Raw genomic sequence first — 15,827 nt, 5'->3', positions numbered from 1 at the left:
ACCAGACAATATCCAACCTGTAAAACCTATCTGATATTTATATATAATAGAACTAGTCAAAGCATCGTATGTCGATGAGCTCGAAGAAAGAGCCAAACAAAATCTTGCATAGTAAGCATTGAATGAATCATTGAAATTTTTCAAAGTTCCTGATTGAAGAAAGTTCAATTTTTCCTTCGGAACATAAACTGGAAAACTGACTAAGGCGAAATTCCGGTGGAAAATAGTCCAGTAAGCCCGAGTCGAAAGCCCTGGGCAAAAAACAAAATAAAAAAAAAGTAATAACGAGAAAATTAGGAACCTGATGTGAGAAAGTTTCCCAGTTCGAACCATGATTTGACCATAAGTTGAGGAAAATGTAAGAGAAATGATTTGGCTTACCCTGCCCTCGGTACCTGGCCTTTTTTTTTAAGGGATATAAGGTAAGGCCACAATCTACTAGCAAGCAAACCTACTTTTTTGCGGATTTAATCGCTAAAATATGAGAGTGACACCATACTTACTAATCGCGATAGCCTTCTTCCTTAGACAGTGCTTTGCCATTGAATGGGTATAGGTATCTGGTACATGATTTATGTAATTTGCAATCTTCAGGCGATCATCTGCAGATCAGCCAGCTTACCAAATCTCTCTCTTGGATATTAACCGTAGAGAAATTGTTACATAATGTATTTCATTGTCTGATTGTTCCCTATAAACTGGGCCATTGAGGAATTCCAAATCGAAAAACGAAAACAGAAATTTGAAAAATTGGCAAAAAAAAAAAAAAAGGCTAAAATTTCAAATTTATTAAAGGATCAAGAAAAGAGTTCCACCGTTATCATTCTCTTGATTGATATATTAACAGATAAGATAATTTACGCTTCATTTTAGTGTGATATTTTGTTATATCTGTAAGAACTCATTGGTGATACTATTATCGAAAGGTTCATTACGAAAAAGAATCAAATAAAGAAGGATGTCTGGTGTCAAGGTCTCAGAGAAGAGTCAATGCGATATTCTATACTGGAAGAATCCAGTTGAAACCGGTAAAGTCCTTGGTGGTGCTTTAGTTGCGTTGTTGGTTATCAAGAAAGTCAATTTGATTTCCTTGTTTTTGAAGCTGTTGTATACCGTTTTGTTTGCCACTGCTTCTGTCGAATTTTTAAGCAAATTGATTTTGAATAAAGGTTTAGTTACAACGTATGGTATTAAGGAATGTCCAGATATTGCTGGTACCATCAAGCCATACATTGACGAAGCGTTAAAGCAATTACCTGTGTATCAGGCGAAGTTCAGAAAGTTGGTGTTTGCTTCTTCTCCAGAATGCTCTTTCAAAGCAGCTGGTGTCGTTTACATCGCTCACAAGTTGATTTCTTTCTTGTCCCTTTGGACCATTGCTCTTGTTTCTACTCTAGCCACTTTCTCTGTACCAATCTTGTACAAGACCTACCAAAAGGAAATTGATGCTGCTGTCGAACAAGGTGTGTCTGTTGCGAAGACCAAGTCTTCGGAATACCAAAAATTGGTCCAAGAAAAGGCTACTCCATACGTAAAGCAATTGGATGAAAAGTTGGGTCCTGTCAGTGGATTTGTCAAGTCTAAGATCCCTCAATCAAGAGTTACTCCAGAATCCACAACTGCTAAATTGGCTGCTGATGTTCCTTTAGAATCCAATGAGCAATCTACTGCTACTACTTCCGGTGCCTCTTTCCCATCTGTGCCAAAGACTGATTTGAAGCAATCTGTCCAAGATGTTCAAGATAAGGTTGATGACCTTTCTGTCGATGACCTGAAGCAAGAAATTGAAAACAACAAAGCTCTTCCAGCTTTATAAGAAGTTACGGGTGATTCGTTCACGCAATAGCCAAGTCAATAACAGTATATTCCCTCACTTATAAAGAAAATTTACATTCTAATTCCTTTTTTTTTCTCTCCCACAAGCACTACTCACTGTATCTTGTCCTAATGTGCACTGGAGTGTTTGTATTGCTATACTGGAAAGAAATTGAATCAGGATTTAGCTAGCTTCACCCATTGCACGAATGGTTGCTTTTCCTCCTCTCACTTGATTTTTATATGGTCTTTGTGTGACTTGAAATAAGTCATTTGATATTTTAAGTTGAAAGAGTCTTAGTTTCTAGAATTGATAACAAACTCACAAATAAACAGACATACCTAGATATATATTATTCTCTACTTTAAGAATGGCATTTGGATCATGCCTTGGATTAAATACATCTTGAGTGAAAAAGTTTTGGAGAATGAATGTGTTTGAAATTAAGAGTTATTTACAGTAGATTAACAACTAATAAATAGTGAGATAAAAGCGGTATCGGAACGGGGTAAGAAATTAAATGTTCGAGATGCTTGGTAATAATAAATAAGTATAACAGTGTAGACTTCTTTGAAGATACAAACAGCATTGCCTTCAATTAATTCTTTTGGTGATATTCGTTTGTTTTTTCGTCTATAAACATGATAACAAAAAATCATCAAACACTTTTTTACAATGGGAGTAAGGATGGTTACTTTCGAGTGGGAAATAAGCAATAGCAGAGTTGAACAGAGTACCTTATGAATATTTTGTAGAATAAATCATTAAATGTGACAACTTTTTTTTCATATTTTTTTCTTTTATTGATTCCTTGTAGATGGCGATCTTTCGTTTCTGTTAAGCCTCTTAGAAAGAAAGTAAACAATTAGAATATAATAGTCATGATTGTTCATAATCATGAAAAAAAATAGGAATAATAATATAATAGTATCAGTATTCTTTCTCCAAAGGGGGGAGGGGGTGGGGGTGGGGGTTGTAAAAAGATCAAAATTGTACCTCCGAATAGACGGTTCAAAGTATGTGTCGTCTAAGCAAGTTCGACTAGTATCTAATACCAGAAGAGACTTCTAATTGTTCGATGATTGGCTGTTTAACATTTGGATGCAAATCATTATTGGTCAAAGTCAGTTGATCCTTCGTCCATAAGTTTGGTTGGGGAACGTGGTTTGGATCACCAACACCCAACAAACCGCCTTGGGCTTCCCAGTCACGTACCCTTGGTAATTGTAGAGTGGACCAGACATCTTCCAAAGCATCCATTAAGATGTCAGATAGATCGTTAGTGTGGCCCGGAGTTGGGGTAATTCTCAACCTTTCGGTACCTCTAGCGACAGTTGGGAAGTTGATGGCTTGGACGTAAATACGATGCTTGTCCATCAAGATATCAGATGCTTGTTTGGCCAAGTGAGGGTTACCAACCAAAACTGGAACAATATGAGATGGGTTTGGCATCACTGGAATACCCAAATCAGCTAAACCGTCTTTAACATAGGTTGTATGTCTTTGTTGGTCTTGTCTCAAGTCCAAATGAGAACGTTGGTATCTGATAGCCTCAGCAGCACCTGCCATGACAGCAGGTGGTAAAGTAGTGGTGAAGATGAAACCAGGAGCATAAGATCTCACCCAGTCAATTAGCTGCAAAGAACCAGCAACGTAACCACCAACAGTACCGAAAGATTTACCCAAGGTACCAGTGATCATATCAACACGATCCATAACGGTGCGGAATTCAGGAGAAGCAATACCAGCCTTGCGGTGAGCATCAAAGTTGCAATGTTCAGCGACACCTGCACCATGTGGACCATACAAACCAACAGCGTGAACTTCATCTAAGAAAGTCAAAGCGCCGTACTTTTCAGCCAAATCACAGATCTTATCAATATCAGCAACGGAACCAGACATGGAGTAAACGGATTCGAATGCAATCAATTTTGGAGTAGATTTTGGATACATAGCCAACAGCTCTTCCAATTGGTCCAAGTTGTTATGCTTGAAAATGTGCTTCTTGGTCGAAGCATGTTTGATACCCACAATCATAGAAGCGTGGTTTAATTCGTCAGAGAAAATGACCAAGTCCTTGATCTTTTGACCTAACAATGAGATGACAGCGTCGTTGGCAACAAAACAAGAGGAGAAAACCAAGGCACCTTCCTTCTTGTGTAAAGTAGCCAATTCAGCTTCCAATTGCAACGCGTGTTTATTATGACCAGCAATATTTCTGGTACCACCAGCACCAGCACCGTACTTATCCAATGTCTTTTTCATCACTTCAATGACCTCTTGGTTCTTAGATAAGGCCAAATAATCATTAGAACACCAAACAGTAACCTTGTCATCTTCTAGCTTTCTATGAGCCATTGGGAACTCCTTAGCCAAACGGTTGATATTGTTGAAGAACCTGTAAGACTTATCCATTCTCTTCTTAGCCAAATCAGAATCGAACAAACCTTGGTAATCAAAAGACGCTTCCTTAGTGGCATGATCGACTACATCTGCAGAAGCAGAAGCTTCAACGGATGAATTAGAATTAGAAGCGCTTGTGCTTGCAGTAGCAGTAGCGGCAGCGGCAGCAGAGGCTCCAGAAGCACTAGAAGCATAACCCCTACGTTGTTCCATAGCCTTACCCATAAATGGACATTGTTGAGCGATAGCTGGTAAGTTCGCATTCTTCAAAGCCTTGACACTCTGCATTGATCCAGTGGCAGAGTGCATAAATGGACAGATCTTGGCAGAAGAACGAATAACAGATTCCATGTTTTTTCAATCCAAAATGAAGACGGTTAAGTGTGTGCAAGGGAAACCAATAAAAGAAGCTTTCTCACTCGCAAAGATATAGCCACTTCTAACAGGTAGAATCTTTTTAAATTTTTCTCTTCAGTGACGAAAGTGAAACCTGGTGTATCAAAGAATATTTTACTCTAGATTAGAGAAGCACTGAACCAAAACCAAAGGTGTATCTTAAGTTAAACCTGAAGCTCATCTCTTATTATATAATTATGAAAACATATCATATTATATCTTTTTTTGAGTTTTCAGTCATTTTTTCCTCAGTCATTTTCATTTTCAGGCAATATGAGAGGATTTTACCTTTGAAATGATTCCGACATTGCCAGTTCCGCAGAAGATATTGTAGGAAGACAGGGAAGGGAAAAGGGAAAAAAAGAAATGCTGGACTTAGGAGCTTTTCTTTTTGGAGGTTTTCAGCCAATAAGAGTAGAGGATGATGTGAGCGAAGCGAAGAGCTGTGGCAGTAATGCTGGCCCTGGCCCTGGACCTGGCAGTTGAAGCTGGGGATTGGCCTGGATGAGCATGGTTCGCTTAGCGGGAGCAAGTCCGAGTTTAAGCTATGTTGGTGTCGCTTCGCGACACCAACCACCGCCAGAAATTTAACTTCTAGAGAATACCAATAACTAACTACTCTAACCAAATCTTATTATTACATATCATTACAATGAAGCTAGCTACGCAGGACAGTAAAAATAAAACCGCAAGGTCACATTTTCCTCAAGGCCTCGATGGCTTTCGGATGGCCAAGACGAGCAGCAGTTTCGTGGTGTACCTTGGCCTCTTGTATGTTTGGCTGACATCCAAGGCCTTTCTCCAAGTAAAATGCTAATGCATACTCTGCTCTTGGTAATTTCCCGTCAGATAATTTCGAAGCACGTGACACCCACTTGAAGGCCTCTACGTCGTTCGGTTTCAATATCCCCTCAGCACCGGTAAGGTACCAGCCACTAAGTGCTACCATGGCTAACGGGTTTGGTTTGGTCTTGTTCATGGAACTCTTTGCGTACCATGCAATGGACTTCTTGGGTATTACAGGTAGTCCCATCTCCCCAAATTCATAAAAATGACCCAATTTGTATTGGGCTTGAGAATAATCGAAGTCATGGGCGCATCTATAATAGTATTTGATCGATTTTTCCTTATCTTGAGTGATTCCGTTTCTCAGAAGCTCTTGTCTAACGGATTCGTCTAACTCTTCAAATCCGTAAATCTTACCCAACTCAACCATCGCTTGTGGCGATACTGATTCCAGTTCTACATGAGCCTTATCGTCTCGTGGGATTTCGATCTCCTTGGTAGCCATTCTAAACCAGTATAAAGCTTGTACAGGGTCTCTTTTGATAACGATTTCACCAGATTTCGTTCTCAGTCCTTTCAAATAGAACATCCCGAGCTTGTACATGGATACAGAATGTCCATTGGTCAAAGCTGCCATTTCATAGTACTTCTGTGAAATCTTTAAAGCTTCGTATTCACTCACAGTTGTGTAATCTACTCCACGTCCGTACTCGTAGCTGACACTGGTCCGATACATGGCATCCTTATGACCCATATCGGCTGCTCTGCGATAGTAGTCTAGAGCTTTTGCATCATTCTTAGACACGATATCCATGGGCCTTGGAATATCTACGTAAGGGTGGTGGGAATAAAGTGTCCCTAATAGGTAGATCGCTGGTGAATAGTTTAACTGAGTTAGTTTCGTTAACACGCGTAACGCATGCTCTAAAATGGTCCTTTTATTCTGTAGCATTTCGGTCTCAGTTAAATCCCGTTTCAACTTTTCAGCATTGATATTGTATCTGATTAAGAAAGTGGGCTTGAACGCATATTGCAACAGTGTCTCGCACCATTTCAACTGGATATCCTTCGTAAACTTGTTTGCGTCCTTGACGGTTCTGTCATATGCTTCATAAAACGCGACAGCCTCGGAAGAGTAATTTGAAAGATCCCGTTCACTCTTAGCACTGCTAGGCGGGTTATCCACTTTGGGTATGCTGACTTGCTGCGCCGGTGGTGGTTGTCGTGATACTGGCGTCGTTACCGTTGACTGGGAGCTTTGTCTTGTATCTTTCTCATACATTTGGTATGGAATATTCGTATCTGCAACATGATTCTGGGGCAGATCATCAACCGGATATGGTGTATTCTTACTTGGCTCGTGACCTGGCGGGTACATGTTTATGTAGTTGCCATACGCGTTTCTTTGTCGGTTGTTATCCATTCTATTTCTCTCAAGAGAACGATTTACCAATGTCCTATCCTTTCTACGAATTTCTTCCGTGCAAACGCTTTCGAATCCAATACTACTTGCAGAGCAACTCACTTACCCACAGACTCAAGCTGATACCAGAGGGCAGTGTTTCCAGAAGCCTAGTTGAAATGCTTAACGGCCACTGTATTTTTGTTGCAACTCATCGTTTCAGATTAATTCAATTTACCATTATTTTACTGATTTTCAGAGTATCGGATTCTGTCGCCTTTTTTTCATTTCTACTGCGACAGTACATATGAATCGCAGAAAGCGACTTTTAAATATAGAACGGATAAATAAATGTACATATTGTGTCAGTTTAATATGTTCAAGACAAACTAGGAATGCATTTCCAGAGACTTGCTATAGTTTCACTGTTTAAAAAGTCACTTAGGTCAAGAATTTCCAAGTACCTTCTGATTTTATGATTAAATACTGACGCTTCCCAAATATTCCATATTTTTCAATTATTTTTCGGTTTGGAAAAAGTTGTGTCTGTAGGAAAACTGATTGACAAACTAAGATTATAAGATGAGATGATGCTAAAAGCGTTGACAAGTAAGCAGCAATTGAGATCTTCATTAAGCTAACCTAGGTAGCTGTCAAGTAATATAAACTCCCGTTGAATTGATATTTTAATATTCAGAGCGCAAACATGGTGTGGCCATTTTCTAAGAGTAAAACGCAAGAAGCAAGTACCGAGGTGGAAAGGAGTATATCAGAGGAACAGCAATTAACGAATTATGCTAAAGGACAGAAGTTTCTATTTGAGGATACAAAACCCAAATTCAATAATGAGTCCAGTAGTATGGCTGCTCGAGAGCAGGAACGTGCGTCTTTGAAAGAGGCATGGAATACGATAGACGTGAAAGATTTCAGTGTCGAAAAGGTACTGTCAATTCCATGTTTCAGAGACGCAGGGATCGGAGGGTTTACATCGATGTTTGTTGTCGGATCAGTGATGTTCTTGTACCATAAGAATCCTGCTCGTGCGGCAAATTGGGGTGTAGGAGGTTTCATACTTGGATCCATTGTAGGATGGGAGCAATGTCGCATGCGTCGTAGACGAAGCTTCCAAGTGGCAGCAATGGCCAAACAGACTGTTGCAGCAAAGGAGAAACCAATGCTGAAACAGGTTAAGAATATAGATACAGTCAAGAAGGAATGGGAAGAGGGCTCTAGAAACAGTAAACCTTGGTACAAATTTTGGTAGGTGCAAGACATGATATTGACTTACCACCACGTGACCTCGTATCTTTTTTACCCAACATAAGACGTCGTAGGCAATATTTTAGGCATGTAGAGTGAGAATGAATAATTCTTGATTCCTGGCACAATAGTACAGGACATCATTTAATGACATATACCGTTTATAATACCACTGCATACACCACTGCACATACCCCTGCAGACATTCCAATTTACCGCTAAAGAGCTGACTCGTTCTGACCGCAGATTGTCTTCGTATTGACAAATCAAGTGGTGAAAAATTTAGTAAGGCCTTAATAAAATGACTAACGAGAGCTATTTTGGACTAAGGTAATTTTTAAAAATTAATAATCGAAAGATCAGTGTTGAAATATCGGCTGGTATATATTTTAACATATATAAATGTGTGCATATCACTAACAGTCTCATCAATTACAATCAATGCGCTATCTTAATTTCACTGTTGTATTGAATGAATGCATTAATTAGATGATACGTTTGTAATGAAAGAAAGATATCAAGAATCAGAATCTTGAATATTCCTTTTATGAGTTGGTTCAATAATATATTCAGACAAAGTATAAAACCTGTAGCAATGTCATTATCACCAAGCACTGTTGGAGCCGCAACTCCCGTATTTTTCCTTTCCCATGGTGGTCCGACGTTCATGTATTCCGAAAAGGATAAGGACATCTTTGGGGGAGATTTTGGCGCTTTCCAAACTGTCGCAAATGTTGGCCAAACAATTATTCAGGATATCAAACCCAAATTTATTGTATACGTGAGTGCTCATTGGCAATCCAAAGCTGACAATCTAATTGAAGTTGCTGTCCCGAAAAGTTTACAACAAGGTTTACAAAACGAGTTGATTTATGATTTCTACGGATTCCCTGAGTACATGTACCACGAAACCTTCCGCTCAGAGAATGATTTGTCACTTGCTAAGGAGATAGTCAATACTATCAATCATTCAGAAACAGGTTTAAGGGCCAAATTGACGGAACGTGGCATTGATCATGGGGTGTGGGTCCCATTGAAAGTGGCATTTCCTAATGATGAGCTAGTGCAACATAATATTCCATTGGTGCAAGTTTCATTGACCCGTAACGATCTCGATTTTGATAGTCAATACAAATTGGGTCAAATTCTTTCAGAATATCGTTCTAAGGGTGGTATAGTTTTAACAAGTGGAATGAGTGTCCATAATTTACGTGATATGGGATCTGCTGGTAGCAAACATTACAGTGAAGAATTTACGTCAGTTCTCAACGATATCCTATTAACGAAGCAGCATAATAAACTGGATAAATTCAAGGCGTTTTTTACTGATGGTAAGAGTAAGGAGCTATTGTTTAAAGCTCATCCAACTTTGGATCATTTCGTGCCTATAATTGTAGCACTTGGCGCTGCGGAACCTACAGAAGACGATTTAAATGTTAAAGAATTGTACAACAAATGCCAAGGGAGCCTTGGATGGGGCATATACCAATTTGGTGATCTGTTATGACTCTGTTTTTTTTTATCATTTTATAGTGTTACAAAATTACATATATTTATTCCCAATTATGTCAAAAACATTCATCAATCATGATCCGCTTTACATTTTTGGATACCTCAATCACAAACTGGGAGAAATAATACTTGATTGATCGTCAATATTCAGTTCACTGGTAGATTTCATAACATCATCAGTCCCTAGTACAATATCCTTAGAATCCGAGTTATTTACTTCTTTGTTATTCGAAGCACTAGTTAATGGTAAAGAAAATGAGTTATCGAAATTATCATCCCCGTCGTCATTTTCTGCATCTTCAGAGTTATCAGTCCCAGATTCTGTCTGATTTTCGGAGTGGAAACTAGGGGAGTTGCTGTTGTTATGTTCATGAGCGGAGTTATCATCTTTATCTTTATTTTCATCTGTCGTTACCATCACTTTCGCTGGTGATTGCAATCGCCTAGATCCGTTTAGTAGAGACGCATCAGATGAGTGTGAACTATTTTTCTTAGGAGTGAGAGTACTCGACCGTGAATAACCTGGCGAAGATGCGCCAGATAGTTGGGAAAGTTCGTTGTCATCGTTTTCTTCTTCATTACCGGTATTGAAAGGATCATCAGCGTCTATTATCAAGTTATCTAATCCTCCACCGGACCAACCTTTTCTTGCAATATTTTCACTTATCTCAATCTGTGCTCTTGCCAATGTAGCTATATCTCTGAGAACTGCCTGACAAGTTGATTCTACCATTTCGTATGACTTTTGATAATAATCGTGTTTAAGCATTTCCAATTGATCCAACTGCTGTTGTAATAGGGACAAGTTATCACGATACGAAATCAAATTACGTATTTTCCTTTTCGCTAAATTCATATTATACCTTTCTTGCAACTTCAATTTAATACTTTGTTCCTTGAACAGTTTCTTGAATTCTACTTCTTCCTTCTTGAAATCGGTCTCTAACACTTCAACTTTCGCATTCAAACCTTTCGTCACCACTTCCTCGCAACAATTGGAGATGATTCTATCATGGTTTGACACAAGATGGAACAAACCACTAGCATTGACAAATTTGTCTGCTGTAAGGTCACTGCACCCTTTTAAGCGTGCCATATCTTCCAATTCAAACGCTATATCTGTTGAGAACTGAGCTAACTCGTTCAACTTCTGAGAATACTTTGAAATTTTATCCGCTAAACTTTTTACACCGCTCTCAGTTTTCTTAATATCTTCCTTACTAACCAATGCTCGAAGATCAGTAATACTACAGGTACTTAGACCAGACCTGATGGAGGACGGTCTTCTCATGTTTCCAGTTTCGGGCGACGCTGGCGATGGAGAAAGAGAGCCAGTATTGGTTTTGTCTTTAGTGCTATCGTTTGAATTGTTATTAGATTTTCCATTCATCATTGAATAAAACTCAGAGAGGTGTGGAGCATACCTCTCTGGCGACACTTCCATTATTCAAAGACAAGAGTTCGCAGAATTACCAGGGAAACAAACAATAATTGGTTTAGCAAATTTAGGAAAAAGAATGGGCCAGCCCAAGAAATCTCACTTATGTTCGAGTGAAGTGTATCTTTGCTTAATCGATATCAAGAACAAATGAAGTAAAAAGTATACACGTGAGGAAAGACTTCTACATATGTAACCACTATTTTATTCATTGTTCTGTTCTTCATTTTAACTTTCATATTCAATTCTTACGACAAAGACTTCTTTTTTTCTGCCCCGAGAGTAAATGGGTAATACACCAATCACGTGATCAACAAAACCATATTGAATGAAAAAGGGGAAATTAGCTCAGTCGGGATTTGAACAGAGGCTGTTTTTTGTGGATGATGTAAAACCTGCATCTGGAAGCAAATTTTGTGCGTCTTACTATCGCCTTGCATAAAATACGGCCTACGGCTGTTCCAGGAAACCCCAGAAATATAGGGAGGACAACGGAAAAAAGAAAGCGGCCGGTGCATTAATGTTGCGGAATCTGGGGTAAAAGGCAAGCAATTGATGACTGACAAATGTAAATGAAAATGGTGGTTGTATGTAGTACTTTAGTTGTGCGAGATCTTTAGCTATTGTGGGGTTTACAGAGTTACTTGTGCTGACTGGACTGATGGGGCTAAGAAAATTGGCATGTGTTTGTTGCGGTTTTAAAGCGAGAAGTTGATCCGTTCTTCCATGTAATCTCAGAAACAATCGGAAATTTGACAAAATTGGTAAAGCAGTGGATAATTTTGGGAAAAAAACTGCATATAAAAAGGGTTCGATTATTTAGGTTGGTGGGAACTTTATGGTTTATTCTCGGAGGTCAAATCTGGTATGACTACTCCCTCTTTCAACGTGTTACACCGAATACAGAGCAGCTTAGTTGTAGTAGAAATAACTCTCAACGTAATATAGTTCTTTTCCGCAGTTATATTGAGGTTTGCATTTGAAATATTTGCCCTGTTATTTATTAGGCTCCGTGTGTGTGATTAGAGAATAAGGGGTTATAGAAAAATATACACTACCTATAATTGTAGACTAAAATCAACGACCACACGTTCGCTAGCTTTTAGGTTAAGAAGGCACTGTTTTATTAATTTCCCCAAATTTCACCTGTGATAAGAGACTGGGCAACGTTCCTGTCATTTCGTCTCTTTTGGCCAATTTCTATTTATCTAATGAGTGATAACAACGGTATTAAGAGACGGCCAAGTTCTTCAGAAGGATTCAGACTTGAGATAGATGATAATAATATCACAAATCAGAATAAGATCAGAAAACCTGAAACTGTGTCTACGACAGGTACAGATTGGAAACTGAGTACTATCCCGGGATCTGAACCTAATACTCCAGGATATGAAATTTCCAGAGCTCCGTTGGGCTCTGTTCCATTAGAACAACGCACTCCAGATGACCGAATGAACGGTGAGAAGACCCAATACACCAACGGGTATGGAAGTAGTAGTAATGACAATGCAGGCAGTAGCTCTGCTGGTGCAGAACCCATCGGGTATTTCGATGATGCATTTTCTAAGCGTAAGACCCAGATAACAGCCGATCCTAACTCTAAAGTTTCTGTTGAAGAACATGAATTGGTTTTCACTCCTAATGGTTTTGACGAAGAAGTCCTTGAAGTCAAAGCTCGTGAGCAACGTTACAATGATGAGGCTGCTGCTGAAGAGTACCAACGGTTGTACGATGCGTCAAGGTTAAATTGGAAGGATCCTCCAATGAATAAATTTAGAATTATTGCTTGTTGTATTTGGACTTTTACTTCAGGAATGTCAGATGCTGCCCCAGGTGCATTGCTTCCCAAAATGGAGGAATTTTATGACATATCTTACTCTATTGTATCTATGATCTGGATGAGTTGTGCTGTTGGATACGTTGTCATCGCTTTATCCACGCCATTAATAGTTAAAGTTGTTCCAAAAACTTTCTTAAATTCGCTTGGAGTGGCTTTCCAAATCGTGGCGTATGCTTTGATCTCTTCGGGTACCGTGTTTCCAGTAATTTGTGTTGCATTTTACTTCAACGGTATGGGTTTAGCTCTTGGATTAACTCAATTCAACGTATTTTTGGCCAGTTTCACGAACGCTAGTACATGTTTGGCTTTAATGCATGGATTTTATGGCGTTGGTGCCCTGATTGCACCCTTGCTTGCTCAGTCTATGCTTAACGTGGGATATAAATGGAATCAATACTACTTTATCTTACTAGGGTTATCTATCTTCAATTTCTTCAACATCTTTTGGTCTTACAAGAATACTTCTAAGGACTTGGCTGAATATGAGAAAGCTGACTTGCATAGGATGGAAATGGAACAATTACAGCTTCAAAATCAGAAAGGTGGCAGTTACAAGAAAACTTCGGAATTCTTGGAATCTATCAGAGATTATAGAACTTGGTTACTGTGCGCTTTCGTGTTCTTTTATCAAGGTGGGGAAGTTTCACTTGGTGGCTGGATGGTTACCTTCCTTTTAGAGGAACGTCATGGTAATGCAAACAGCACAGGTTATATAGCATCTGGTTATTGGGGTGGATTAACTCTAGGGAGATTCTGCTTGACCACATTATTATACAAGAAATTAGGTGGTCGTCGTTCCATTTTCCTACTAACGTTAAACATTTCAGTATTGTTGCTTTTGGCGTGGTTAATACCAAACTTCTATGTTTCTGCGGTTTGTACAACAATATCTGGATTGTTTATAGGCCCAATCTATCCCTTAATGATTGCTCTAGTGTCGCATCCCAAGATTCTACCAAGGAAAATATTATCACAGTCGTTATTGATCATGACTTCAATGGGTTCTTCCGGTGGTGCTGTAGTTCCATTAGTAGTTGGGCTTATTTCTGATCGCACAGGTACATGGGTTCTCTTCCCTATTGTTCTTGGGTTGTTTCAACTAATGATTTTGTCGTGGCTGCTACTTCCAAACGTTGAAAACACCGCAGGCAAATCATTCTGGAGAAAATATGTATGGTGATGCCATTTTGCTAACCATGTACCCATTCAAGCTAAAATCATCTAAGTCAAATGAATAATGCTATTTGTAAACAAGACCATTATTCATATTCGAACCGATGTATACACAGAAGCCATGTTTTTTTCTGAAGTACACTGTCACTTTGGAATACGGTTAAAGTCCCCTTTGAAAAGCTTAAGAGCTTCATTCTGCCGATAATCATTTCGTAGAATTGCTTATTTACATGGTTTGTTTACATTTCTTCTATCTAACTCTTTCATTACAATATATAATGCAACATCTCCATTATATTTTATTGCGTGGCACTTGGTCTTGCCTGTAGATCACACAAGTTGTTTCTCGAGCAACCCACGTTTGGTGTACCGATAAAAAAGTGTCCTAGAAGAGATAATGTGAAATATGATTCGTGCTCTACCTTTAATGCATTATGCCTGGAAACGAACTATTCAATCCTTTTTCTTGTAATCATAATACCACACATTGTTCGGTGGGTATTGAGTAGGTACCCTTAGTTCCAATGGGACCCTCTTACCTGATTCTTCAGCGTTAGCCATTTCATATAGTTCGGGATCTACCTGTTCTAATAAGTTCATAGCTTCTTCTATATTCTCGTACTGTAGTTTCAAGAGATTTGTTCTCTTTTCCCTCAGTTCCCTTTGATATTGCGCCCAACAAGCTTGAATCATATCATGTTTGATCAAATCTTCACGGGAAAGTTTTAAAAGTTTTGGCTGTTTCCTGCTAGCAGACATAACAGAGAGTTGTGTAATGATTCTTTGCGCTTGAGGATTTAATCCACCTTTCGATTTAGTTCTTTTCCCACGAACAAAGTTCAAAGAGGGTTGCACTACCTTCAAGGCATTCTTACGAGATGCTGCACTCGCTAGCATAGTGGATGGAGTATTAATGATCCTTTCGGTTGGCTGAGAAGCTGTATGCTATCACACGAACTTATCGCAGAAAATCAACCCGTATTTAATCGTCATTCAATTTATTGTCAAAGCTAACAATAAACTCACTGAAACCTCATCGAATCTTCAAAATTTTTCAAAGTTACTGATGTTGAACAAACAAATGTCTGTTACCCGGAACTGTTGATTATTTTGACTGCTAAACTCTTTTGCACGTGACCTAAAAAGGTTCAAGTACACAGGGAGTAGCTGCCCTTCGACTAGCTGGTAGGTGATTAACTTCCGACTTGTCTTGATTACCTGCTATGCCACCTCACATAATGAAAAATTGAATCTAACAAAGCCTGGAATACCTTAGATATCATATTTTCCTTCTTTTCATCTTTACATCTGATATATGATGATATAGCATTACGCCATTTGTAAGGTTTTAAAGGGAAATCTGCACATCAAGGACCCTGTTTGAACCATTTATAATGTATAGAAACGACAATATATTTTAATGGCAATCAGAACCGACGCTGTTCGAAGAGTTGAGATTTCCCTTGGACCAACATTCGGAGTCGTAAACAGTTAAACTCAAACTTACGGAAAGATGTCTCAAGACGATCAGAAGCAATATCCTGATGAGAAGAAAAGTTCCTTGCCAGAGGATCCTCCAACGTATACAGATGTTCTTAAGGAAGACAAGGCACTACGAGAGGAGCAAGCAGAAAATTGCAATCAAGTGGGTCATATGAGCACCAACCACATACCAGAGGCAATCGTGGCTACCCCGGTACGCAGAGAACAAGTTATAATAACGCCGGCTCAAAAAAAGGTATATAGTTACAGTGCTAATGTAGATGATATTTAAATAGGATGAGAAATAAATATATTAGGC

At 38.9% G+C, this 15,827-nt stretch overlaps 9 protein-coding genes across 9 annotated transcripts; 5 read left to right on the top strand and 4 right to left on the bottom strand.

Annotated features, from left to right (window-relative positions):
• Window positions 1-958: 958 nt before the first annotated feature.
• RTN1 (Rtn1p) lies at window positions 959-1,816 on the top strand (the record flags this gene model as incomplete). The annotated part of the gene is made up of 1 exon (XM_452876.1): window positions 959-1,816. One exon carries the CDS (start codon window positions 959-961, stop codon window positions 1,814-1,816), a length of 858 nt encoding a protein of 285 aa, XP_452876.1.
• A 1,041-nt stretch (window positions 1,817-2,857) lies between these two features.
• HEM1 (5-aminolevulinate synthase) lies at window positions 2,858-4,570 on the bottom strand (the record flags this gene model as incomplete). The annotated part of the gene is made up of 1 exon (XM_452875.1): window positions 2,858-4,570. The coding sequence occupies one exon, from the start codon at window positions 4,568-4,570 to the stop codon at window positions 2,858-2,860; it is 1,713 nt and encodes a 570-aa protein (XP_452875.1).
• A 739-nt stretch (window positions 4,571-5,309) lies between these two features.
• On the bottom strand, window positions 5,310-6,824 carry ACK1 (Ack1p; the record flags this gene model as incomplete). Its single annotated transcript, XM_452874.1, has 1 exon — window positions 5,310-6,824. One exon carries the CDS (start codon window positions 6,822-6,824, stop codon window positions 5,310-5,312), a length of 1,515 nt encoding a protein of 504 aa, XP_452874.1.
• Window positions 6,825-7,509: 685 nt separating this feature from the next.
• Window positions 7,510-8,067, top strand: COX20 (Cox20p; the record flags this gene model as incomplete). Its single annotated transcript, XM_452873.1, has 1 exon — window positions 7,510-8,067. One exon carries the CDS (start codon window positions 7,510-7,512, stop codon window positions 8,065-8,067), a length of 558 nt encoding a protein of 185 aa, XP_452873.1.
• Window positions 8,068-8,610: 543 nt separating this feature from the next.
• KLLA0_C14993g (DODA-type extradiol aromatic ring-opening family dioxygenase) lies at window positions 8,611-9,570 on the top strand (the record flags this gene model as incomplete). The annotated part of the gene is made up of 1 exon (XM_452872.1): window positions 8,611-9,570. One exon carries the CDS (start codon window positions 8,611-8,613, stop codon window positions 9,568-9,570), a length of 960 nt encoding a protein of 319 aa, XP_452872.1.
• Window positions 9,571-9,681: 111 nt separating this feature from the next.
• Window positions 9,682-11,019, bottom strand: IVY1 (Ivy1p; the record flags this gene model as incomplete). Its single annotated transcript, XM_452871.1, has 1 exon — window positions 9,682-11,019. The coding sequence occupies one exon, from the start codon at window positions 11,017-11,019 to the stop codon at window positions 9,682-9,684; it is 1,338 nt and encodes a 445-aa protein (XP_452871.1).
• Window positions 11,020-12,224: 1,205 nt separating this feature from the next.
• Window positions 12,225-14,033, top strand: KLLA0_C14949g (MFS transporter; the record flags this gene model as incomplete). Its single annotated transcript, XM_452870.1, has 1 exon — window positions 12,225-14,033. One exon carries the CDS (start codon window positions 12,225-12,227, stop codon window positions 14,031-14,033), a length of 1,809 nt encoding a protein of 602 aa, XP_452870.1.
• Window positions 14,034-14,479: 446 nt separating this feature from the next.
• Window positions 14,480-14,923, bottom strand: MRPL28 (mitochondrial 54S ribosomal protein mL40; the record flags this gene model as incomplete). The annotated part of the gene is made up of 1 exon (XM_452869.1): window positions 14,480-14,923. The coding sequence occupies one exon, from the start codon at window positions 14,921-14,923 to the stop codon at window positions 14,480-14,482; it is 444 nt and encodes a 147-aa protein (XP_452869.1).
• Window positions 14,924-15,539: 616 nt separating this feature from the next.
• On the top strand, window positions 15,540-15,800 carry KLLA0_C14916g (uncharacterized protein; the record flags this gene model as incomplete). The annotated part of the gene is made up of 1 exon (XM_002999314.1): window positions 15,540-15,800. One exon carries the CDS (start codon window positions 15,540-15,542, stop codon window positions 15,798-15,800), a length of 261 nt encoding a protein of 86 aa, XP_002999360.1.
• Window positions 15,801-15,827: the final 27 nt, after the last annotated feature.

The sequence above is a fragment of the Kluyveromyces lactis genome, assembly GCF_000002515.2.
Source record: "Kluyveromyces lactis strain NRRL Y-1140 chromosome C complete sequence".
NCBI lineage: Eukaryota > Fungi > Ascomycota > Saccharomycetes > Saccharomycetales > Saccharomycetaceae > Kluyveromyces > Kluyveromyces lactis.
The sequence above is the reverse complement of the archived record's forward strand: the minus strand, read 5'-3'. Positions and strand labels throughout refer to the sequence as shown.